Source organism: Haematobia irritans, chromosome 4, assembly GCF_050003625.1.
Source record: "Haematobia irritans isolate KBUSLIRL chromosome 4, ASM5000362v1, whole genome shotgun sequence".
In the NCBI taxonomy this organism is placed as follows: domain Eukaryota; kingdom Metazoa; phylum Arthropoda; class Insecta; order Diptera; family Muscidae; genus Haematobia; species Haematobia irritans.
The window spans coordinates 134,747,995-134,775,706 of NC_134400.1; the positions used below are offsets into that span (position 1 = coordinate 134,747,995).

Genomic DNA, 27,712 nt, shown 5'->3' on the forward strand with positions numbered 1-27,712 from the left:
CACGTCCTAGCAAGCACAAAGATTTCACGTCCTTAAAATAGGAATGCAATTTTTGTCTAGCATGGTTAGGTTAGGTATTTCAGGCTCACTTAGACTTCTGTCCATTGTGATACCACAGTGGCCAACTTCTCTCTTGTCACTGAATGTTGCCCGATAATTTATAACTGGAGGCGAATTTTAATTTGGAAATTTAAGTTGCGGTTAACACGTTTATGAAGGACATAGCATGACGAAAACGGGAAAAATATATATTCGTATTTTTTCCCCGAATGTCCTAAAACCTAAATATAAAATCGAATTTAATCGTAATTTATGTTTGGAACTGGTTAAGCTGTTTTCAGTGTATGTGTAAAGGTTAGGTTAGGTGGCAGCCCGATGTATCAGGCTCACTTAGACTATTCAGTCCATTGTGATACCACATTGGTGAACTTCTCTCTTATCACTGAGTGCTGCCCGATTCCATGTTAAGCTCAATGACAAGGGACCTCCTTTTTATAGCCGAGTCCGAACGGCGTTCCACATTGCAGTGAAACCACTTAGAAAAGCTTTGAAACCCTCAGAAATGTCACCAGCATTACTGAGGTGGGATAATCCACCGCTGAAAAACTTTTTGGTGTTCGGTCGAAGCAGGAATCGAACCCACGACCTTGTGTATGCAAGGCGGACATGCTAACCATTGCACCACGGTGGTTCCCATGTGTAAACTATATCATTTATTTAAGAATTTATTATGACGGGATACTTATTTATAGACATGCGTTGAATGTGAATATGAAAAATTTTACACCCAAAAAAAAAAAAAAAACTTTCCTCAGGAACGAAATTTTGGACAAACGGAATTCCTCTTTCTTAGAAAGTATTTTCTTTTAAACCAAACAAACATAAATTTATGATATGCGATTCAACGATTTCTCTAATTCTTTTTATTTGACTTTAAAGAAATTTCTTTAGTGTTAAAGGAAAATGTTGATTGTCTAACACTTCGTTCCTCAGAAATGAAAACTCTGCTTTCAGTGTAGCTCAAAAAATTTAAAAGTCGGTTTTTCCAAATTTTGAATACGTAGAAAACTCGAAAAGTTGAATTTTTCAAATTCACAAAGGACTCTTTTTCCAAATTTTCCTAAACAGAAAACGTTTTCTCATTCAAGAACTAAATTAACTGATCGTATTAATTTTATAATTCAAATTGCTTCAATCACGAAAATTATAGAATCAATCACAGAATTAATTAGAAATAAAAAATAAAGGGTGATACGGTCAAAATTTGGTCAATATAAACTTGACGTATTTCTTTCAATTTTGCATTTAAAAAACCTGAACACCCCCTCATTTTGAAGGTGTGAGTGTGTGTAGAATGTTGCTCCTATTTTGATTTAGGAATTCACTCTTCAGTTGTCAAAATGCCGTCCAAGCAAGAAGAGCAGCGTATCAAAATTTTGCTCGCGCATCGCGAAAATCCGAGCTACTCGCACGCAAAGCTGGCAAAATCGCTAAAAGTTGCCAAATCAACCGTTACAAATGTAATTAAAGTGTTTGGCGAACGTTTATCGACCGCCAGGAAGTTTGGATCGGGGGAAATCGAAAACCGGAAGGCGCTGAGACGACAAAGAGAGTTGCCGGTAGTTTCAAGCGAAACCCTAACCTCTCTCTCCGAGATGCCGCAAATAAGCTGGGTGTACCGTCTACAACCGTGCATCGAGCCAAAAAACGAGCCGGACTATCGACTTACAAGAAGGTAGTGACTCCAGATCGCGATAATAAACAAAATACGACGGCCAAAGCGCCATCCCGGAGGCTGTACACGACGATGCTGACGAAGTTTGACTGCGTGGTAATGGACGACGAGACTTACGTCAAAGCCGACTACAAGCAGCTTCCGGGACAGGAGTTTTATACGGCAAAAGGAAGGGGAAAGGTAGCAGATATTTTCAAGCACATAAAACTGTCAAAGTTCGCAAAGAAATATCTGGTTTGGAAAGCCATCTGTACCTGTGGCTTGAAAAGCAGCATTTTCATAGCTTCCGGGATTGTCAACCAAGAAATTTACGTGAAAGAGTGTTTGAATAAACGTCTGCTGCCTTTCCTGAAGAAACACGGTTGTTCCGTACTGTTTTGGCCGGATTTGGCATCTTGCCATTACGGTAAAAAGGCCATGGAGTGGTACGCCGCCAACAACTTGCAGGTGGTTCCCAAGGACAAGAACCCTCCCAACACGCCACAGCTCCGCCCAATTGAGAAATACTGGGCTATTGTCAAGCGGAACTTAAGAAGACCAAAAAAACTGCTAAGGACGAGTAGCAGTTCAAGGCAAACTGGCTTTCTGCGGCGAAGAAGGTGGACAAGGTGGCTGTACAAAATCTGATGGCAGGTGTCAAGCGTGAGGCCCGGCAACTCGGATTTGGAAAAGCGAAATCCTAACTGAATATTTTTCCTGAATTTAATACTAATTGAACTTGAAAAAGAAATTTAATTTGATTTTTTAAATAAACAATTTCGCTGATTTACACGCGTTTTCCCTTGACCAAATTTTGACCGTATTACCCTTTATGTGTACTTGCTTAAAAAGTTAATACTTCAGCACTTTCAATTGGATTTTTAATTGATTCGAATAATAATTGAATTAAAATTGGTTGCAACACTCAATTATTCTTTAATTGAGACAATCGATTACACTAGTTTACACTGAAAATGTACACTCGATAAGAGTCGACTTTTGTATTTTGATTTGCTGAATTCGAAAAAAAATGTTTAACAAGTATATACGGCCGTAAGTTCAGCCAGACCGAATCTGATGTACCGTCCACCATGGATTGCGTAGAAACTTCTACGAAAGACTGTCATCCACATTCGAATTAATAATTGGGTTGTGGTATCTTAAAACTTCTTAACATCGTTTTCTAAATTGTGAGTTAGTCCATACGTGTTATATATTAGACAAAAAAAGTATGTATAGATAAGTCTACAAATAATTACGAATCGATATGGACTTTTGCACGGTACGTAGAGAGCCAGAAATGAAATATGGGAGTCGTTTATATGTGGCCTATATACAATTATGAACTTGATATGGACCAATTTTTGTGTGATTGGGGATCTATTTATCTGAGGGCTATATATAACTATAGACCGATATGGACCTAGTTAGGCATGGTTGTTAACGGCCATATACTAGCACAATGTACCAAATTTCAACTGACTCGGATGCAATTTGCTTCTCCAAGTGGCTCCAAAACCAAATCTCGGGATCGGTTTATATAGGGGCTATATATGATTATGGACTGATATGGACCACTTTTGGCATGGTTGTTAAAAATCATATACTAACATCACGTACCAAATTTCAACCGAATCGAATGAATTTTGCTTCTCCAAAAGGCACCGGAGGTCAAATCTGGGGATCGGTTTATATGGGAACTATATATAATTATGGACCGATTTCGACCAATTTTTGCGGGTGTTTGAGGCCATATATTAACACCACGTACCAAATTTCAACCGAATTGGTTAAATTTTGCTCTTCCACGAGGCTCCGGAGGTCAAATCTGGGGATCGGTTATTAGAGACCATATACTAACACCATGTACCAAATTTCAACCGGATCGGATGAAATTTGCTTCTCTTAGAGGCTCCGCAAGCCAAATCTGGGGATAGGTTTGTATGGGGGCTATATATAATTATGGACCGATGTGGACCAATTTTTGCATGGTTATTAGAGACCATATACTAACATCATGTACAAAATTTCAGCTGGATCGGATGAAATTTGCTTCTCTTAGAGGATCGGCAATCCAAATTTGGGGGTCCGTTTATATGGGGGTAAAAGTTGCCCGATATGGCCCATTTGCAATACCATCCGACCTACATCCATAACAACTACTTGTACCAAGTTCCAACTCGATAGCTTGTTTCGTTCGGAAGTTAGCGTGATTTCAACAGACGGACGGACGGACATGCTCAGATCGACTCAGAATTTCACACCGACCCAGAATATATATACTTTATGGGGTCTTAGAGCAATATTTCGATGTGTTACAAACGGAATGACAAAGTTAATATACCCCCCATCCTATGGTGGAGGGTATAAAAGTTGTTTTATGGAACAGTTTTTGAGATATCCCGTTATTTTTAGTTTTTCGCTCTTTTTTCACTAAACAAATTATATCTCGATTTAGAAATGTCCGATTATATCGTTGTTAAATGAAAGGTATTAAGACGACGAATTATCGTTTATAATTGGATCTTTGATAATTATTCGAATTCAAAATTTCAAAATTCAGCAGATACATAAGAAAAGTTGCCTCTCATCAAGTGTACAAAAAATAATAGAAAATAAATGAAAAATAAAAAAAGTAGGATATTGAAACCTTTCACAGTTATTTAGTGGACACATAGGGCTATTTAGAAAACAGATCGGCTTAGCAATCGGTGCTTTGCCGAATGAGAAGTTTTGAAAACAAAATTTTTTCTTTTTTAGAAAATTGCGATTTTGGGAGGAGAATAACTCATATACTACTTGAGCAAAATGGCCGATAAAAGCTTAAAACGTATCCTTATATGGTCGCCTATAAGAAAAAAGTAAAAAAAGATTGGGAGAAATCTATAAAAAAAATGTTACGACAGAAAGAATGTATCTGCTTTTTCCAAAAAAAAAAAAAAAAAACAAGTAAGGAAAATCTAAAGTCGGACGGGGCCGACTATATTATACCCTGCACCACTTTGTAGATCTAAATTTTCGATACCATATCACATCCGTCAAATGTGTTGGGGGGCTATATATAAAGGTTTGTCCCAAATACATACATTTCAATATCACGCGATCTGGACAGAATTTGATAGACTTCCAGAAAATCTATAGACTCAAAATTTAAGTCGGCTAATGCACAAGGGTGGAACACAATGTTAGTAAAAAAAATATGGGAAACATTTAAATCTGAAGCAATTTTAAGGAAACTTCGCAAAAATTTATTTATGGTTTATCGCTCAATATATATGTAATAGAAGATTAAGAAAATTAGAGTCATTTTACAGCTCTTCGACTAAGCAGTGGTGATTTTACAAGGGAAATGTTGGTATTTTGACCATTTTTGTCGAAATCAGAAAAACATATATATGGGAGCTATATCTAAATCTGAACCGATTTCAACCAAATGTGACACGCATAGCTACAATGCTAATTCTACTCCCTGTGCAAAATTTCAACAAAATCGGAACAAAAAATTGGCCTCTGTGGTCATATGAGTGTAAATCGGGCGAAAGCTATATATGGGAGATATATCTAAATCTGAACCGATTTCAACCAAATTTGGCACGCATAGCTGCAATGCTAATTCTACTCCCTGTGCAAAATTTCAACTAAATCGGAGCAAAAAATTGGCTTCTGTGGTCATATGAGTGTAAATCGGCCGAAAGCTATATATGGGAGCTATATCTAAATCTGAACCGATTTCAACCAAATTTGGCACGCATAGCTACAATGCTGATTCTACTCCCTGTGCAAAATTTCAACTAAATCGGAGCAAAAAATTGGCCTCTGTGGTCATATGAGTGTAAATCGGGCGAAAGCTATATATGGGAGCTATATCTAAATCTGAACCGATTTCAATAAAATTTTTTCGCTAGACTACACTACTAATGCAAAAATTCGACCAAATTGGGGTAATACTCAGGCTTCTAGGGCCGTATAAGTGCATATCGGGCGAAAGATATATATGGGAGCTATATCTAAATCTGAACCGATTTCTTCCAAAATCAATAGAGTTCTATTTTGACCTAAAACACATACTTGTGCCAAATTCGAAGTCGATTGGGCTTAAATTACTACCTAATCCCTTGGTTACAAAAATGTGTTCACGGACAGACGGACAGACGGACATAGCTATATCGACTCAGGAACCCACCCTAAGCATTTTTGTCAAAGACAACATGTTTCTATCTCGTCTCCTTCTGGGTGTTGCAAACATATGCACTAACTTATAATACCCTGTTCCACAGTGTGGCGCAGGGTATAAAAAATAATATCACATTCAAAACTTTATTTCCGTAATTTTTTCTTGCATACAGTCGACTCCGCTTTACTGAAACGTTAAAAATGCAGCCATTTAATTTCAGTTATCCGAAGTTTTTGCTAAAGCGGACTACGGATAACTGAAAAAAACTTCCAGTAATGCGAACTTCGGATAACTGAAAAAGTTTCAGTAAAGCGGACTCCGTATAACTGGAAAAAAATCCACTCAATTTCAGTTAACCGAACTTATGACCAATGCTATGTACATAAAATAATAAAAACAAGGTGTTTGATTCCGTGTGTGTGCCATCTACAATTTTACCTTTCAGTTGATTTTATTTACAGAGTGATTTAAACTGTTTTGAAAGTGCCATCTTCACTTGAAATAAAGCGTTCTCAATACGGAGAAGAAAATGTACTCTCTCTCAATAGCGAGAATGTGGCATTTTCAGTAAAGCGAAAATGCCACTAAAGCGAAGTAATTTAAATGAAATGGACAGAAAAAAACAACTGGGGAATGCGATCGATTTCAGTTATCCGAGGTTTTTCAGTAAAGCGCATTGCGCTAAAGCGGAGTCGACTGTACACTGAAAAAAGCATGTCCGGTTCCAAAGATTTTGTCATTACACTAATTATTTTGGTATTGATTCAGAGTCAAATTTGAATTCATTAGTTTTTTCAGCGTTTTCTTCATGAGCTATCAAAGACCTTTAAAAACGTGCTAACGACAACTTAAATTTCCAAATTCAGACTCGATTTCAAGTAGAAATGATTCTATGCATCAAGTAAAAACGTCTTTAAAACAAAGTGTTGAAACACATCATCTATTTTTGAACCCGTTTTTTCTTTGTGGTCAAGATACAAAAAGTCCACAAATTTAAAGATGATTTCATTAATTTTAAGAATATTTCGGAATTGACCTTAGTCTAACAAAATTTTCTTTCATGTAAAGATACCCATTTTTAAGTTGAATCACTTAACTATAAGGACTTAAGGAAATGCGCAAATGCTATGCTAAGCAAAATTCGGGTTCGTATTCTAAGCACATGAAATGTTTGGCCTAACGAGAATATTTTTTTCACTGTACAAAGCAATTCACATCTAATTTTTTAGTAATAATATAATAATTAAAATAAATAAATATTATAATAACATAATTAGGACACCATAAACGAGTCAAAAACTTTACAACAGGTGTATTTGTTGCCCCGCATAATGGCGGGAACCATTGTTTATGTTTCAATTGAGCATTGAAATGTTTGGAAAACCGTAGTCTGGAACTTAGGCTTAGATGCAATTGCCGTTTTGTCGATATTTCAATAGAAAGATGTCGAAAATAAAAAAGCTACAAATCGTTAAAAGGGCCATGACTAAAACAAGCCAGAAAATACGCTAAAAACTAAATGCATTTTTTCCCGCTAAACGACTTCAAAAAAAGCTAGATCTAGCGGGAAAAAGCTAAATTGGCAAGGCTGGTGATTATGTTTACACGCTAATGTCGTTACGTACAAAATCGTGCAACCATATCCTCAGCTGTTTCGAAAAAGTACAGTAAGAAATTCAAATTTTGAGATATAAACTTTTCATCTAATTTTGTTAAATTATAACATAATAAATCTAATTATTATAATTTAATCTATTTATGTTCATTGATTATTGTACAATAAACTATTATTGTGACATAAGAAAACCTTAATTTATCAAAACTCAATGTGCAAATACCAGAGATATGTGCACCGATAAACATCACACGTGGATGGTTCATACAGCCCTTGCATCCACTCCTAAAGAGAGAACAAGCCTTTTGATTTGATCCCACATTTAAATGTATTCACCAGTTGCTGTGCCTTGAGTGAAATAATTTTTGTTATTGTTCACACTGACATTTTTGCATTTGAAAATTTTCTTAAAAAATACCACCAAATCACGGACAATATCTGTCTTTTCCGTTGTTTTATATTCTATTGGAGTTGTGGTTATAATTGTTGCTGCAGATGTTGGTGTTGGTGTGGCGGTCACCATTAATGGTGTCGTTGCTGCTTTCACTGTTGCTGCCGCCAGATGTGTGTTGATGATAGTGCCAATACCAGTGCTGTCATCAAATGAGTTATGTTGCTTAGGCGTAATCGGTCAAGGAGAATTATCTGAATCCGAACCCCCAAACGAATGCATTGGAAATAGTGGATACCATCCTCCGATGTGTTGGCCCATATTGATTTTATCCAGATTGACTTCAGTGCCGCCAAGACCTTGATTGTGTTCGAAACCGACACAGCGTTGCCATACCATTATCACAATATTTCGGCCAAATACATCGGAACTCTGAAAAAGTACAACGGAGTATATGGTTTATAATGACAAAATAAATGTTTTTTTAATATTATAATTATTTATTATTTTATATAAAAAGTACAACGGAGTATATGGTTTATAATGACAAAATAAATGTTTTTTAATGTTTTTTTTTTTTATATTATAATTATTTATTATTTTATATAAATAACAAGTAAGTAAAGTCTAAAGTCGGGCGGAGCCGACTATATTATACCCTTCACCACTATGTAGACAAACATTTGTGTTACCATCTCAACTACTTAAAATTTGCTGGGAGCTATATAAAAGTTTGCATTTCCAGATACAAATACTTTTAATGGAAACAATTTTTTGTACTTCTACAAAAACTCTAGAATTAAAATTTAAATCGGCTAACGCCCTGGGATGAAACACAATGTTAGTAAAAACAAGTAAGGAAAGTCTAAAGTCGGGCGGGACCGACTATATTATAACCTGCACCACTTTGTAGATCTAAATTTTCGATACCATATCACATCCATCAAATGTGTTGGGGACTATATATAAAGGTTTGTCCCAAATACATACACTGTTAGAAAAATATGTTTTTCATATGTTCCGATATAAACAAAATGTGTTTCGGGCACAATTTTTAAACACAATACATTTAAGTACAAACATGTAATGTTCCTAAACTAACACAAAATGTTTGGGACACATATGTTAATATGTTAGAATATATTATGTTTGGGGCATGAATATTTCATAAAAATAATATGTGTGAATGTAAACATATATAAATTTACAAATTTCGAGTAAACATATATATGTTGGGATACTTTATTCAGAGAGCGACAGAGAGAGTTAGTATAGAGAAAGAAATAGAGATGGAAACCGGGAGGGTTGAATAAAAAGATATCAACATAACACAGCGAGAGAATGAAATGAGAGCAATTTCTGGGAAACCGCTTGTTTGTTGTTTCGGAAAACTGTTTCATGATAAGGCCAAAAATTTAATATGCTTAAGTCTAAATATTATTTAATTTGAATATTAGAATGAATATTCGGAACCAAGAGAATAGACATTTGAAAAAAAAACAGCATATTTGTATTACAGAAAAGGATGCGAAGAACTCAAAAATTTCGTGGAAGTGAAAATTACGTGAGGGAATGAGCACAATCTTCTTTGGGGAATTCTTCCAAGCATAAACTATTTTTGGACTCAAAATGCTTCCAAACATATAATATGCTCACATAAAACGAACATATTAATGTTTCGGCAGTATCCAATAATATATGTGCTTCCTGCAAAATATGTTTGGAACATATGTTAGAGAAGCGATTTTTTTTGAGGGTGTACATTTAAATATCACTCGATCTGGACAGAATTTGATAGACTTCTACAAAATCTATAGACTCAAAATTTAAGTCGGCTAATGCACTAGGGCGGAACACAATGTTAGTACAAAAAAAATATGGGAAACATTTAAATCTGAAGCAAGTTTAAGGGAACTTCGCAAAAGTTTATTTATGATTTATCGCTCGATATATATGTATTAGAAGTTTAGGGAAATTAGAGTCATTTTTACAACTTTTGGACTAAGCAGTGGAGATTTTACAAGGAAAATGTTGGTATTTTGAGCATTTTTGTCGAAATCAGAAAAACATATATATGGCAGCTATATCTAAATCTGAACCGATTTCAACCAAATTTGGCTCGCATAGTTACAATGCTAATTCTACTCCCTGTGCAAAATTTCAACTAAATCTGAGTTAAAAATTGGCCTGTGTGGTCATATGAGTGTAAATCGGGCGAAAGATATATATGGGAGATATATCTAAATCTGAACCGATTTCAACCAAATTTGGCACGCATGACTACAATGCTAATTCTACTCCCTGTGCAAAATTTCAACTAAATCGGAGCAAAAAATTGGCCTCTGTGGTCTTATGAGTGTAAATCGGGCGAAAGCTATATATGGGAGATATATCCAAATCTGAACCGATTTCAACCTAATTTGGCAAATTGCTTCAGATTTTAATGTTTCCCATATTTTTTTTTACTAACATTGTGTTCTACTAGCACTAGCGGACTTAAATTTTTAGTCTATAGTTTTTGTAGAAGTCTATCAAATTCTGTCCAGATCGAGTGATATTTAAATGTATGTATTTGGGACAAAACTTTATATATAGCCCCCAACACATTTAACGGATGTGGTAGATCTACAAAGTGGTGCAGGGTATAATATAGTCGGCCTCGCCCGACTTTAGACTTTCCTTACTTGTTTAATAATGTAGAAATAATGGAAATTATCCACCACAACCACACGGATGAAAAAGGCTGTTTTTCATATGTTTGGCTATAAACATTATATGTTTGGAACACAAATTTTTAAACACAATATTTTTGAGTGCAAGCATATAATGTTCATAAACAAGCATAACATGTTTGGGACATATATGTTAATATGTTAGAACATATTATGTTTGGGACATAAAATGTTTGTAAATATAATATGCTTGAATGCAAACATATATTAATTTAGAAATAGCCTATAAACATATATGTGTTTAGTAGCTTGGAGCGCTATTTAACAGGGAGCGATATTGAATTAAGTTGGTGGTTGGTGCTTGTTATTACAAAATTAACATTTTATTTTTCCTTGGGCAATTGATCAGCTACTTCTTTGATCCTTACAAACTGTGTGGTCCGCTGTTCGAATCACCGTCCGGCAAAAGGTAAAATTAAAATAAAAAAAATCATACAATTGAATAATTTCTTCTACAATGTTTGTATTACAGAAAAAGGTGCTAAGAACTAAAAAATCTCGTGGAAGTGCGAAAGATGTGGGGGAATATACCATTGGGCAGAAACAAAATTTTGAGCATTCAGGTCGAAAACCTATGTTGTTAGCACCTATATTACCTGTTTATATTCATAATTCGTTATGATTGTAAATAAAGGGTGATTTGTTAAGAGCTTGATAACTTTTTTTTAAAAAAAAACGCATAAAATTTGCAAAATCTCATCGGTTCTTTATTTGAAACGTTAGATTGGTCCATGACATTTACTTTTTGAAGATAATTTCATTTAAATGTTGACCGCGGCTGCGTCTTAGGTGGTCCATTCGGAAAGTCCAATTTTGGGCAACTTTTTCGAGCATTTCGGCCGGAATAGCCCGAATTTCTTCGGAAATGTTGTCTTCCAAAGCTGGAATAGTTGCTGGCTTATTTCTGTAGACTTTAGACTTGACGTAGCCCCACAAAAAATAGTCTAAAGGCGTCAAATCGCATGATCTTGGTGGCCAACTTACCGGTCCATTTCTTGAGATGAATTGTTCTCCGAAGTTTTCCCTCAAAATGGCCATAGAATCGCGAGCTGTGTGGCATGTAGCGCCATCTTGTTGAAACCACATGTCAACCAAGTTCAGTTCTTCCATTTTTGGCAACAAAAAGTTTGTTAGCATCGAACGATAGCGATCGCCATTCACCGTAACGTTGCGTCCAACAGCATCTTTGAAAAAATACGGTCCAATGATTCCACCAGCGTACAAACCACACCAAACAGTGCATTTTTCGGGATGCATGGGCAGTTCTTGAACGGCTTCTGGTTGCTCTTCACTCCAAATGCGGCAATTTTGCTTATTTACGTAGCCATTCAACCAGAAATGAGCCTCATCGCTGAACAAAATTTGTCGATAAAAAAGCGGATTTTCTGCCAACTTTTCTAGGGCCCATTCACTGAAAATTCGACGTTGTGGCTCGTTAGTAAGTCTATTCATGATGAAATGTCAAAGCATACTGAGCATCTTTCTCTTTGACACCATGTCTGAAATCCCACGTGATCTGTCAAATACTAATGCATGAAAATCCTAACCTCAAAAGAATCACCCTTTATATAAATAAATAAATAAAATTTTGAGCACAATATTGTTTGGGAGAATTTTTTTTAATCATATAATGTTTTTGGGTGCAAAATACTTCCAAACATATTATATGTTCACATAATAACATATTGTTTTTTGGAAGACAACATTATTGAATTTGGATGCAAAAATACAAAATGTTTGGAACTTAAGTACCCAAACATATATTGTTTAGACTAATATGCTTTCAACATATTATATATTGGAAGAGATCAAACATATAAATGTTTGGGCAATACCCAAAAATGTATATGCTTGAAGCAAAATATGTTTGGGAGTATATGTTACAGAAGCGATTTTTTGTGAGCGTGCACAACCCCAATCGCTAACACAAAACCATCTGTGAAATATATCCACAATTTGGGAATATTTATTTTATACTGGCAACATTGACCATAATAAACCTGTACGTTTATGGATCAAAAATAACTCAAAAATTTAAAGCAATTCGTAGCGAAATTTCGACTTTCGTTTCGTAACATTCCGTTTACATACCTGATATTTGATTGTTTGCTTATAGATGGGTTCCGCAGAATGTCTTACCACACGTGTCTTCTTTTTATGTCGTAAACGATCACCATCCTTTATGTAGCATTTCACATAGGTATCTGGAGGAGTCTCACAATCAATGGGTACAATTTTACGTGCACATATCACCTAAGAGAGACATAACGGGAAGTTATTGCATACACCTTGACAACATTGTAAGAACATGACCCTACTTACCTCTACTTCAACGGTTCCCTTAACCTTACTGAAACCCATTTTCAATTCGCCATGACGTTCTGATGTCAAGCGATAACCTTTAGGGTGTATTTGTCCGGGTCCCAATTGGAGACCGTAATTGGTCGAAATACCACTTAGAGATGAAGAAACCGTAGTGGACAAATTACTGGAAGAATCCGAGAGATTTTTAAATGATTTTGCACTTGAATTTGAGGGTACAACACTCGATTTTCGTGACATGGACGGGCTATCGGCAGAAGTGGTTAGAGACACCATACTATTCTTACGTGCCGTTGACGATTCCGGAGCCAACAGCGATGTACTAGCCCCCGGCCCAATACCACCAGTTGATGACACATACATGCTTCCCTTACGTTGTCTAGCCGTCATATTGTCACTGGTACTTAGGCTACTGAAAACACTTCCTTTACGCTTGGGACTTTCATCAACCTTCAAATTAAAAACACTGCCTTTACGCATATTTTGAGGGCTATCTGTTAGCTGGGAACCCAAATAGTATTGTCTTTCGGAAACGTTTGTGGCCGATGAAGCCTGTTTAAGCATTGAGAGAGCTTGTTTAGGTGTTGCCGGTAGCATATTGCTCCCACTACCCTTCCAGCGTGGAGTGAATTGTTGTTTAGATTCCTCATCTGATGGTGGACTGGTTGCTGTGGTACCCAAACCAGATGGTAATTGTTGTGGACCCAAATCGTATATGGAATTCTTGCGACTGCTAGGATTGCTTGGTAAGCCAACACGACTGGTGCCTATATGATACAAGTCCAAAATTCCATTAATGTCAAATACCAAAATATCTTTGTAAGAATTGAAAAATTATTTAAGATTTACTCCATTAAAAATATATGTTTGGGACAATATCGTGTCTAAGGTCTATTTGAATTCTATTTGTACTTTAAACAATTTGTAACAAGAACGCCAACAACATTGAAAAGCATGCATTAATAAAAATACATATACTAAACACCCATTCTCAATTTACAATAACATTGTGGAATGTGGATTTGTATTCAATAAAGTCTATGGTTTAGGAGTGGATATAGTGATGTTCATGAATTGTGTTGTGTGGATTTTAATATTAATCCATAATTAAAAAAAATGTGATTAAAAATTTATAATAAATTATTAGCTTCAGTTTATTTCACAACGCTAAATCAATTTTCTCTGTATGAATGATTTTTATTTTGAGTTGACATTTTTTCTTTGCCAGACTGTTTAGTTTGGAAAACAAAAATAAAGACTTTCGTTATTTATACGAAACATTATTGCAGTGTTCGAAATGGCTCCGAAGCTCCGGCTCAGCATTTGTTAAAAAAAAGGCTGTTCAGTTTTTTAGCTCTTGCTTTCGGAGCCCTATGAATAAGGTGCCAAAACAAATGAGCGGCACTGAAAATAGGCTCTTTACGAGCTAATTCAAACGAAAAACTCTTGCTCACACAGCTCTTTCATATGTGACACAAAAAATATGTAGTAGTATGTATGACACAAATTGAAATTGGTGATGCCATATGCATATTTCTTTTATGTTGAAATCAAATTGTTGATTTTCAAAAATTTCTTTGCAGGCAAAATTTCTCTTAATTTCCGATATTAAAGCTTTTGTAAATTTTATATGTAAGTGTCAATACCACATATTTCAACAACATCGAGAGTCAGTTGTTAAGGAGATGCCACAAATTCTTGATTGTTTTTTAAACCTTTTCTTTTAATGGGTCGTAGTTGGGTCTACACTGGACTGATTACCGCCTTCCGGGACGCTCTACATTTATGCTCATATACTCGTACACAATAATTTACTGACGAAGGAATTCTTCTTCTATACAAATAAAATGTTGACAAAATGTTCTATAGAAATAACATTTTGACAATGTTTTCTATAAAAATAAAATTTCGGTAGATTATTTTTGGCTCGAGTGGCAACCATGATTATGAACCGATATCATATGCGGACACCACGTACCAAATTTCAACCGGATCGGATGAAATTTGCTTCTCTTAGAGGCTCCGCAAGCCAAATCTGGGGATCGATTTATATGGGGGCTATATATAATTATGGAGCGATATGGACCAATTCCTGCATAGTTGTTGGATACCATATACTAACACCACGTACCAAATTTCAACCGGATCGGATGAAATTTTCTTCTCTTAGAGGCTCCGCAAGCCAAATCTGGGGATCGATTAATTATGGAGCGCTATGGAACAATTCCTGCATAGTTGTTGGATACCATATACTAACACCACGTACCAAATTTCAACCGAATCGGATGAATTTTGCTCCTCTAAGAGGCTCCGGAGGTCTAATCTGGGGATCGGCTTATATGGGGGCTATATATACTTATGGGCCGATGTGGACCAATTTTTGCATGGTCATTAGAGAACATATATCAACACCATGTACCAAATTTCAGCCGGATCGGATGAAATTTGCTTCTCTTAGAGGCTCCGAAATCCAAATCGGGGGATCGGTTTATATGGGGGCTATATGTAATTATGGACCGATATAAACCAATTTCTACATGGTTGTTAGAGACCATATACTAACACCATGTACCAAATTTCAGCCGGATCATGTGAAATTTGCTTCTCTTAGAACAATCGCAAGCCAAATTTGGGGTCCGTTTATATGGGGGCTATACGTAAAAGTGGACCGATATGGACCAATTTTTACATGGTTGTTAGAGACCATATACTAACACCATGTACCAAATTTCAGCTGGATCGGATGAAATTTGCTTCTCTTAGAGCAATCGCAAGCCAAATTGGGGGGTCCGTTTATATGGGGGCTATACGTAAAAGTGGATCGATATGGCCCATTTGCAATACCATCCGACCTACATCAATAACAACTACTTGTGCCAAGTTTCAAGTCGATAGCTTTGTTCGTTCGGAAGTTAGCGTGATTTCAACAGACGGACGGACGGACGGGCAGATGAACGGACATGCTCAGATCGACTCAGAATTTCACCACGACCCAGAATATATATACTTTATGGGGTCTTAGAGCAATATTTCGATGTGTTACAAACGGAATGACAAAGTTAATATACCCCCATCCTATGGTGGAGGGTATAAAAATGGAGTTCAAAATTGCAAGAATGTCTTTAGTGACATATGAAGTTCATGATGGACGCATTTGTAGTAAAATTTTCCAATTTAATGAAATAATTAACTATTTTGTGAGAAATACGAATTTAGTAAATCTTTATGCGTAATTTGTGTATATTTTTTTCCTATTTTTTAATTCATTTAACTATCGTACGCAAAAAAATTATTGGAGTAAAGGAAAATTTATCCAAACATAATAATTCCATGACCTAAAATAAAGTTAAATTGGCTTTAGTCAAATAGGTAGTTCATTTTTTTTTGAGTGTAGATTTTTACAAAAAATTTTAGATTTTTTAGTGTTTAATAGATTGGCAGAATTCTTGATGTTTTGGTAGATTTTGGAAAATATTCCTTGCCAACTAAGAGGTACTTCAAATTTTCTATAGAAATAAAATTTTGACAAAATTTTCTATGAAAATAAAATTTTGACAAAATTTTCTATGGAAATAAAATTTTGACAAAATTTTCTATGGAAACAAAATTTACACAAAATCTACTATGGAAATAACATTTTGACAAAATCTTTTATGGAAACAAAATTTCGACAAAATTTTCTATGGCAATAAAATTTCGACAAAATTTTCTATGGAAATAAAATGTTGACAAAATTTTCTATGGAAATAAGATTTTGGCAAAATTTTTTATGGAAACAAAATTTGGACAAAACCTACTACGGAAATAAAATGTTGACAAAATTTTCTATACATTTTTTTTTTATTTTTTTTCTATGAAAATAAAATTTTGAGAAAATTTTTTTTATAGAAATAATGGGAATTTTGACAAAATTTTCTATGGAAATAAAATTTAAAAAAAATGTCTATAATTTAAATATTTTAGAAAATTTTAAAGTTTGATATTAGGGCATACTATCAAAGCCCATTATGAGTAAGTACTCTCTTTGTGTAGTAGAAGAAGTAACTTTCTCTTGTTGGGAAAAAACATTTGAAATTCGACACATTAACAGTTCAAAAGATATTTACACACCCAAAAAAAAATTGTCGCTAATAGGAGATAAAGTTCTAAATTGAAATAATGAAATATTTCTTCTAACTACAAAAATTTGACACAAACTTTAAAATAAGATTTTTTAAATTTGGTAGATTTTGATAAAATTTTCTTAAAATTTTGGTAAAATATTTCTAGCACGAATGGCAACCGTAATTGCAGACCATAGACATAGATAGGCCTTTTGAAGGTCATAATGCGTGCCAAAGGTAGTCAAGTGTAAACTGTTTCTAAAATTTGTTGTTACTTCTGACATTTTTTGATTTTTATTATTGATTCTTTTTCAGCTTAAAACCATGCGTTGAGTAAACTAAAAGAATAGCTTAACCAACAGAGGAAAAGTATGTTTTCCAAATTTATTTCGGCAAAGCCTTTTAGACTGGAAGATGGTTGGATGGTTGGCCACATTCCTCATCAGCATCATCTACTTGCAGCGAAATTATCAACCAATTATCAGAATAAATTCGCATATTTCACTTAATCAGGGGGGTTTGATGACACATGTTCCCAATCAGAGCTGTTCAACCAGTAAACTTCCCGAAGATAAATTTAAAGATTCTACCTACGAAGACTATATCAGATTCTGGATTTATAAGAACCAATTTTGTTTGAGTTTTAGAGGAATCATAAACATGTCGTGTAAGCGTGCAAGAAGATAATGAAATTACTCCTTGATTTGAAATCTAAAATCTGTAGACTTTTACCCCCATTTTTTAAATGATTACGAGAAGTAAAATCTAAAAATTCTACATTCAGTTTCAAGCAATTTTCACTATCAGTGCACCTTGTATACCCTCCAGAAGAGAAATAGGTCTATATACAGGCATTACCAAATGGACTGATAACAACTAAATCCGATACACGGACCGTAGAAGTTTAAGACATAAAATCTGTGGATCGGTCTATTTGGAGGCTATATCAAAACATGGACCGATACTCACAATTTTCGGCACACCTTTTTTTGGTCCTAAAATACTTCTAGATTTTCAATTTGTGGCAAATTGGATAAAAAATACGGTTTCTATAAGCCCAAGAAGTAAAAGCGGGAGATCGGTCTATATGGGGGCTATACCAAAACATTGACCGATACTCACCATTTTTGGCACACCTTTTTGTGGTCCCAAACTACCTCTAGATTTGCAATTTCTGGCAAATTGGATAAAAAATACGGATTCTATAAGTCCAAGAAGTAAAATCGGGAGATCGGTCTATATTTGGGGATATACCACAACATGGACCGATACTCACCATTTTTGACACACCTCTTTATGGTTCTAAAATACTTCTAGATTTACAATTTCGGGTAAATTGGATAAAAACTGTGGATTCTAGAAGCCCAAGATATAAAATCGGGATACCGTTCTATATGGGGGCTATACCAAAACATGGGCCGATACTCACAATTTTCGGCACACCTCTTTATGGTCCTCAAATACCTCTAGATTTCCAGTTTCAGGCAAATTGGATAAAAGCTATGGTTTCTATAAGCCCATGACCCCAAATCGGGAGCTCGGTTTATATGGAGACTATATCAAAACCGATATAGCCCATCTTCGTACTTGACCTGCCTGCAGACAAAAGACGAGTTTGTGCAAAATTTCAGCACGAATGGTTCATTATTGAAGACTGCAGCGTGATTACAACAGATAGACAGACAGACAGCCAGACAGACGGACATGTGTTACAAACGGAATGACAATCTTATTACACTGAAACAAGTATATACGACCGTAAGTTCGGCCAGGCCGAACCCTCCACCATGGATTGCGTAGAAACTTCTACGAAAGACTGTCATCCACAATCGAATTATTTGGGTTGTGCACAGAAAAAAATTTCACGAAAATTTTTCCAATTAAAATTTTAATTGAGTTTTAAAAAATATTCAATTAAAAATTTAATTGATTCAACAATTTTTTTAATTGAAACAAAAATCAATCACAAAAATTAATAGTATCAATTAATTTTTTAATTGGATCAATTAATTTTTTAATTGACCTTCAATTATTTTTTTAATTGATACTATCATTTCTGTGATTGAAGACATTTCAATTAAAAAATTAATTGGATCAATTAATTTCGTGATTGAACCAGAAAAAAAATTTTTTTGTGTGTGGTATCTTAAAACTTCTTAACATCGTTTTCTAAATTGTGAGTTAGTCCATACGTGGTATATATTAGACAAAAAAGGTATGTGTAGGTAAGTCTACAAATAATTACGAATAGATATGGACTTTTTCACGGTACGTAGGGAGCCAGAATTGAAATATGGGGTCGCTTATATGAGGGCTATATATAATTATGAACTGATATGAACCAATTTCTGCATGGTTGTTGGATACCACTAACATCACGTACCAAATTTCAACCGAATCGGATGAATTTTGCTCTTCCAAAGGGCTCCGAAGGTCAAATCTGGGGATCGGTTTATATGGGAACTATATATAATTATGGACCGATTTCGACCAATTTTTGCGTGGGAGTTTGAGGCCATATATTAACACCACGTACCAAATTTCAACCGAATTGGTTAAATTTTGCTCTTCCACGAGGCTCCGGAGGTCAAATCTGGGGATCGGTTTATATGGGAACTATATATAATTATGGACCGATTTCGACCAATTTTTGCATGGGTGTTTTAGGCCATATACTAACACCATGTACCAAATTTCAGCCGGATCGGATGAAATTTGCTTCTCTTAGAGGCTCCGAAATCCAAATCGGGGGATCGGTTTATATGGGGGCTATATATAATTATGGATCGATGTCGACCAATTTTTGCATGGTTGTTAGAGACCATATACTAACACCATGTACCAAATTTCAGCCGGATCGGATGAAATTTGTTTCTCTTAGAGGCTCCGAAATCAAAATCGGGGGATCGGTTTATATGGGGGCTATATATAATTATGGACCGATGCGGACCAATTTTTGCATGGTTGTTAGAGACCATATACTAACACCATGTACCAAATTTCAGCCGGATCGGATGAAATTTGCTTCTCTTAGAGGGTCTGCAAGTCAAATTTGGGGTCCTTTTATATGGGGGCTATACGTAAGAGTGGACCGATATGGCCCATTTGCAATAACATCTGACCTATATCAATAACAACTACTTGTGCCAAGTTTCAAGTCGATAGCTTGTTTCGTTCGGAAGTTAGCGTGATTTCGACAGACGGACGGACGGACATGCTCAGATCGACTCAAAATTTCACCACGACCCAGAATATATATACTTTATGGGGTCTTAGAGCAATATTTCGATGTGTTACAAACGAAATGACAAAGTTAGTATACACCCATCCTATGGTGGAGGGTATAAAAAAAGCATGCCCGGTTCCAAAGATTTTGTCTTTATTTTTAAAAAATTGGTATTGATTCCGAGCCAAAGATGCGTAGAATATAAGTAAGGATACTTTTAAGAGACAATTCTCTTTTAATTTAGGTTTTGTGTACTTGCTTCTAGGAAGCAAATTTTTCGCTTTCTCAGATTTGTTTCTTCATATGCTATCAAAGTCCTTTAAAAACGAGATAACGACAACTTTATTTTCCAAATTAAGACTCGACGTCTAGTGGAAATTATGCTAAGTTTCAATTAAAAACCCACTTTAAAATAAAGTTTTGAAAAACATGTCCTATATTTAAGAATTTTTTGCTTTGTAGTCAAGATGCAAAAAGACAACAAATTTAAAGACAATTTCATTAAATTTAAAAAAAATTTTCTGAATTATTAAAATCAAGTTGACCTTAGCCCAAACATTTTTGCTTTCTTGTTATGATACCCATTTTTAAGTGAAATCACTTAATTATAAGGACAATACGACTTCATTGAAAAGTTGATCGACTTTTGGACAAGAAAAAAAAAACTTTACATTAGAGAAATGCGTCTTCTAAGCAAAATTTGCATTCGTATTTTAAAGACATGAAATCTTTGACCTGACGACAATATTTTTTTCAGTGTATACCAACGTCACCATTCTATGGTGCTGGGTATAATAATAAATTGATTCTAACAAGAGCTTTATTAAAAAAATTTTGCATATTTTCACATTGCAATAAAATTATGGCTTCACATGTTGAAATCGTATTCCATCAATATACCAAAATGGGTAGAAGGTGGAAGTTTCTTTTGGTATCCCAAAAGTTCTACTAAAACAGTTTTTTTCTCTTTCGCAACAAGTTTGACATATATCCAATACCCGCATCCTACAAACAACCCTTTTTTCTTTTTATTGTACACGAACATCAATCCCAATAATAATTATAGCGGAAAATCAAATTTTCTAAACTTTTTTTTTGGGGGGGGGGGGGGGGGGAATAACTGTGGGGTGTTGGATGGATTTTGTTTATAACAGTTTCTCGACGCTTGCCGCAACAGGAAACAATCTCGGGTATTACTCGCCTTTGGCATTTCATACTGATTTGTATACGCGATTTATTTATGGGGATTTGAAGGGTTATAAGTTTTTCTCCAATTCAGTCTTTGTTTAGCAACAAAAATTAATACCAAATAATATCCACCTTTTTCCCTTTTCAATGTTGATAAAGAAGTACATACAAAGTTTGGTGAAAGTGTCAAAAGTAACAGCAGAAGTAGAACGTTTGTGTTGACAAGTCTTGAAAAAAAACTTATGTTGGCGTCAAAAATGATATGGTCTGATTAAACGTCGGGAACCGGGATTGGGGCATGTTGCAACCAACTTCAGGTTGCTATTGTTATAATGAAAATTCCACTCAATTTACATTCATTTTTTCGTCATTTCTACCGCTTCATGATAATTGGAATGGATTTTCAATTGTGATGCATGATAAATAGTTGTAGTAACCAAATGTCTCTATTTAAAAAAAAAATCAGAATATCAGTCAATACGACCTACTTGAAATCAGATTAGTATACACAGCCGAATGTAAATTGAATTATTGTTCAAATGTCAAATTTTCCATTGCTTCAATTCTAAACCACTATAAATATGAAAAGCTCAAGCCCGCTTAATTATATTTGTCGTTAAACCTGGACCGCAAGATATGCTAAGGAAGAACCGACATTAGCTTTGGATGCAGAATGATAAACAGGAATATTGGACAACAAATTTCAAAGATTGGTTTAAAATATTGCTATACGTTTGAGAAGTCATATACAAAGATATACAAAGATGGGATGCATTGACCAAATAAATAGAAAACAAGTAAGGAAAGTCTAAAGTCGGGCGGGGCCGACTATATTATACCCTGCACCACTTTGTAGATCTAAATTTTCGATACCATATCACATCCGTCAAATGTGTTGGGTGCTATATATAAAGGTTTGTCCCAAATACATACATTTAAATATCACTCGATTTGGACAGAATTTGATAGACTTTTACAAAATCTATAGACTCAAAATTTAAGTTGGCTAATGCACTAGGGTGGAACACAATCTTAGTAAAAAACAAGTAAGGAAAGTCTAAAGTCGGGCGGGGCCGACTATATTATACCCTGCACCACTTTGTAGATCTAAATTTTCGTTACCATATCACATCCGTCAAATGTGTTGGGTGCTATATACAAGGATTTGTCCCAAATACATACATTTAAATATCATTCGATTTGGACAGAATTTGATAGACTTTTACAAAATCTATAGACTCAAAATTTAAGTTGGCTAATGCACTAGGGTGGAACACAATTTTAGTAAAAAAAAATTTAAGTTGGCTAATGCACTAGGGTGGAACACAATTTTAGTAAAAAAATATGGGAAACATTTAAATCTGAAGCAATTTTAAGGAAACTTCGCAAAAGTTTATTTATGATTTATCGCTTCGTATATATGTATTACAAGTTTAGGAAAATCAGAGTCAGTTTTACAACTTTTCGACTAAGCAGTGGCGATTTTACAAGGAAAATGTTGGTATTTTGACCATTTTTGTCGAAATCAGAAGAACATATATATGGGAGCTATATCTAAATCTGAACCGATTTCAACCAAATTTGGCAGACATAGCTACAATGCTAATTCTACTCCATGTGCAAAATTTCAACTAAATCGGAGCAAAACATTGGCCTCTGTGGTCATATGAGTGTAAATCGGGCGAAAGCTATATATGGGAGCTATATATAAATCTGAACCGACTTCAATCAAATTTGGCACGCATAGCTAGAATGCTAAATCTACTCCCTGTGCAAAATTTCAACCAAATTGGGCCAAAACTCGGGCTTCTGGGGCCATATAAGTCCATATCGAGCGAAAAATATATATGGAAGCTATATCTAAATCTGAACCGATTTCAATCAAATTTGGCACACATGACTATACTACCAATTGTACTCCTTGTGCAAAATTTCAAGCTAATCGGGATAAAACTCTGGCTTCTGGGTCCATATAAGTGCATATCGGGCGAAAGATATATATGGGAGCTATATCTAAATCTGAATCGACTTCAACCAAATTTGGCATACATAGCTACAATGCTAAATCTACTCCCTGTGCAAAATTTCAACCAAATTGGGTCAAAACTCTAGCTTTTAGGACCATATTAGTCCCTATCGGGCGAAAGATATATATGGGAGCTATATCTAAATCTGAACCGATTTAAATCAAATTTTGCACACTTGACTATACTACTAATTGTACTCCTAGTGCAAAATTTTAACCAAATTCGGCCAAAAATCTGGCTTCTGGGGCCATATAAGTCCATATCGGGCGAAAGATATATATGGGAGCTATATCTAAATCTGAACCGATTTCAATCAAATTTTGCACACTTGACTACACGACTAAGTGTTATGTTAATACAATATTTCAAGCAAATCGGTATAAAACTCTGGCTGCTGGGTCCATATTAGTGCATATCGGGCGAAAGATATATATGGGAGCTATATCTAAATCTGAACCGATTTCAATAAAATTTGGCACACTTGACAATAGTACTAATTGTTCTTCTTGTGCAAAATTTTAAGCAAATTAGGGTAAGACTCTGGCTTCTGGGGCCATATAAGTCCATATCGGGCGAAATATATATATGGGAGCTATATCTAAATCTGAACCGATTTCTTCCAAAATCAATAGGGATCTATTCTGAGCCAAAACACATACTTGTGCCAAATTTGAAGTCGATTGGACTAAAACTGCGACCTAGACTTTGATTACAAAAATGTGTTCACGGACAGACGGACAGACGGACAGACGGACAGACGGACATCGCTATATCGACTCAGGAACCCACCCTGAGCATTTTTGCCAAAGACACCATGTGTCTATCTCGTCTCCTTCTGGGTGTTGCAAACATATGCACTAGCTTATAATACCCTGTTCCACAGTGTGGAGCAGGGTATAAATATGGGAAACATTTAATCTGAAGCAATTTTAAGGAAACTTCGCAAAAATTTATTTATGATTTATCGCTCGATATATATGTATTAGAAGTTTAGGAAAATTAGAGTCAATTTTACAACTTTTCGACTAAGCAGTGGCGATTTAACAAGGAAAATGTTTGTATTTTGACCATTTTTGTCGAAATCAGAAAAACATATATATGGGAGCTATATCTAAATTTGAACCGATTTCAATCAAATTTGACACGCATAGCTACAATGCTAATTCTACTCCTGTGCAAAATTTCAACAAAATCGGAGTTAAAAATTGGCCTCTGTGGTCATATGAGTGTAAATCGGGCGAAAGCTATATATGGGAGATATATCTAAATCTGAACCGATTTCAACCAAATTTAGCACGCATAGCTACAATGCTAATTCTACTCCCTGTGCAAAATTTCAATTAAATCGTAGCAAACAATTGGCCTCTGTGGTCATATGAGTGTAAATCTGGCGAAAGCTATATATGGGAGCTATATCTAAATCTGAACCGATTTGGCTGATATTTTGCAAGTTTTTCGAGACTCATAAAATATTCGGATGTACGGAATTTGAGGAAGATCGGTTGATATACACACCAATTATGACCAGATCGGTGAAAAATATATATGGCAGCTATATCTAAATCTGAACCGATTTTTTCCAAAATCAATAGGGATCGTCCTTGAGCCGAAACAGGACCCTATACTAAATTTTAGGACAATCGGACTAAAACTGCGAGCTGTACTTTGCACACAAAAATACACCAACAGACAGACAGACAGATAGACAGACAGACAGACAGACAGACAGACAGACAGACAGACAGACAGACAGACAGACAGACAGACAGACGGACATCACTAAATCGACTCAGAATTTTATTCTAAGACGATCGGTATACTAAACGATGGGTCTCACACTTTTCCTTCTTGGCGTTACATACAAATGCACAAACTTATTATACCCTGTACCACAGTAGTGGTGAAGGGTATAATGAGCCTCCACATTGCTTTACATTAAATCTCTTGAAGTTGTTGGAGATTGGGCCATATCGGTCCACTTTTACGTATAGCCCCCATATAAACGTACCCCCAAATTTGGCTTGCGAGGCCTATAAGAGAAGCAAATTTCATCCGATCCGGCTGAAATTTGGTACATGGTGTTAGTATATGGTCTCTAACAACCATGCAAAATTGGTCCACATCGGCCCATAATTATATATAGCCTCCATATAAACCGATCCCCAGATTTGGCTTGCGAGGCCTCTAAGAGAAGCAAATTTCATCCGATCCGGCTGAAATTTGGTACATGGTGTTAGTATATGGTCTCTAACTACCATGCAAAAACTGGTCCACATGGGTCCATAATTATATATAGCTCCCATATAAACCGATCCCCAGATTTGACCTCCGGTGCCTTTTCGGGAAACAAAATTCATCCGATCTGCTTAAAATTTGCTACGTAGTGATCGTATATGATATTTAACAACCATGCCAAAAGTGGTCCATATCAGTCCATAATCATATATAGCCCTATATAAACCGATCCCGAGATTTGGTTTTGGAGCCTCTTGTAGGAGCAAATTTTATCCGAGTGAGTTGAAATTTGGTACCTTGTGCTAGTATATGGCCGTTAACAACCATGCCTAAGTATGAACCTAGTTAGGCATCGATCTATAGTTATATATAGCCTTTAGATAAATCGATCCCCAACCACACAAAAATTGGTCCATATCAAGTTCATAATTGTATAAAGCCCCATGTATTTGTTGTTCACAGGATTCCGGTCGCAATTAGTAACCGATTTTGATGAAATTTGGTACAGGGAGTTTTTTGGGCACCGATCGACTCAGAATCAACTCCTGCATCGATCTAGCGCTTGGTGTCCGTCCGTGCGTCTGTTCATGTATTTGTTGTTCACAGGATTCCGGTCGCAATTGTTCACAGATTTTGATGAAATTTGGTACAGGGAGTTTTTTGGGCACAAGGACGAACGCTATTGACTTTGGAAGAAATCGGATCAAATTTAGATATAGCTCCCATATATATGTATCGCCCGATTTCGACAAATGGGGTCACGTAGTACTTTTTTACTAACCGATCGTCGTCGAATTTAGCACAAAATAATCTTCTGTATCACCCTTTAAGTCTGCAAAATTTCATCGAAATCTATAGAAATTATTTCTATAGAAAATTTTGTCAATATTTTATTTGTATATAAAATTTTGTCAATAGTTTTTTTTCTATAGAATTTCATCGAAATCTATAGAACATATGTCTATAGAAAATTTTGTCAAAATTCTATTTCTATAGAAAATTTTGTCAATATTTTATTTCTATAGAAAATTGTGTCAAAATCTTATTTATATATAAAATTTTGTAAAAAAAAAATTTTTATAGAAAATTTTGTCAAATGTCATATTATTTCTATAGAAAATTTTGTCAAAATTTTATTTCTATAGAAAATTTTGTCAAATTTTTATTTCTATAGAAAATTTTGTCAATAGTTTTTTTCTATAGAAAATTTAGTCAATATTTTATTTGTATATAAAATTTTGTCTATATTTTTTTTTCTAAAGAAAATTTTTATCAAAATTTTATTTTTATAGAAAATTTTGTCAAAATTTTATTTCCATAGAAAATGTTGTCAATGTTTTATTTACATATAAAATTTTTTCAATAGTTTTTTCTGTAGAAAATTTTGTCAAAATTTTATTGCTAAAGAAAATTGTGTCAATATTTTATTTGTATATAAAATTTCAATAAAATTTGGCACACATGACTATACTGCCAATTGTACTCCTTGTGCGAAATTGCAAGCTAATCGGGATAAAACTCTGGCTTCTGGGTCCATATAAGTGCATATCGGGCGAAAGATATATCCCTTTCCGACCGTGTACGCACAATTGTGCGGGTAAGTTTAAGTCTCTATAATTTCTTTAATATATGACGTACTGCGATAAGAGCGGCAAAAAAATAATTGTGTATACTCTCTATTTGTCTAAGAATGTGAAGAACCGGTACAAATATTTGTTTTTCATATTATTTTTGTAGTTTCAGCAGTGTACTTTGCGTATTTGTAAAAATGAGTGTAAGAGGTAAGTCTGCAAATAAATTAAAATTATTTAAGTTGTGGAATATTTCATCAAACAAGTGTTTTCAATAAGAAAACATATTAAATATTGTATGCAAACAGTAACTTCGTGATTATTTTGTGTTTTTTGATATTTTTACGTCCGTACTTTTACCGGAATTTACCAGACTGCAACAATTGTGCGTATCCTGAAAAAACAGGATACAGG

At 35.0% G+C, this 27,712-nt stretch overlaps 1 protein-coding gene across 1 annotated transcript in view; it reads right to left on the bottom strand.

Moving 5' to 3' along the window:
* Nucleotides 1-8,133: 8,133 nt before the first annotated feature.
* Nucleotides 8,134-27,712, bottom strand: part of Fife (regulating synaptic membrane exocytosis protein fife) — a 247,418-nt gene continuing 227,839 nt past the window's right edge. The window contains exons 13-15 of the mRNA XM_075307714.1: nt 12,949-13,715; nt 12,718-12,879; nt 8,134-8,326 (exon numbers count right to left, since the gene is read on the bottom strand). Coding sequence (XP_075163829.1) covers nt 8,135-8,326; nt 12,718-12,879; nt 12,949-13,715 — 1,121 coding nt within the window. The 3' untranslated portion in view covers nt 8,134. The remainder of the gene's footprint in view (nt 8,327-12,717; nt 12,880-12,948; nt 13,716-27,712) is intronic.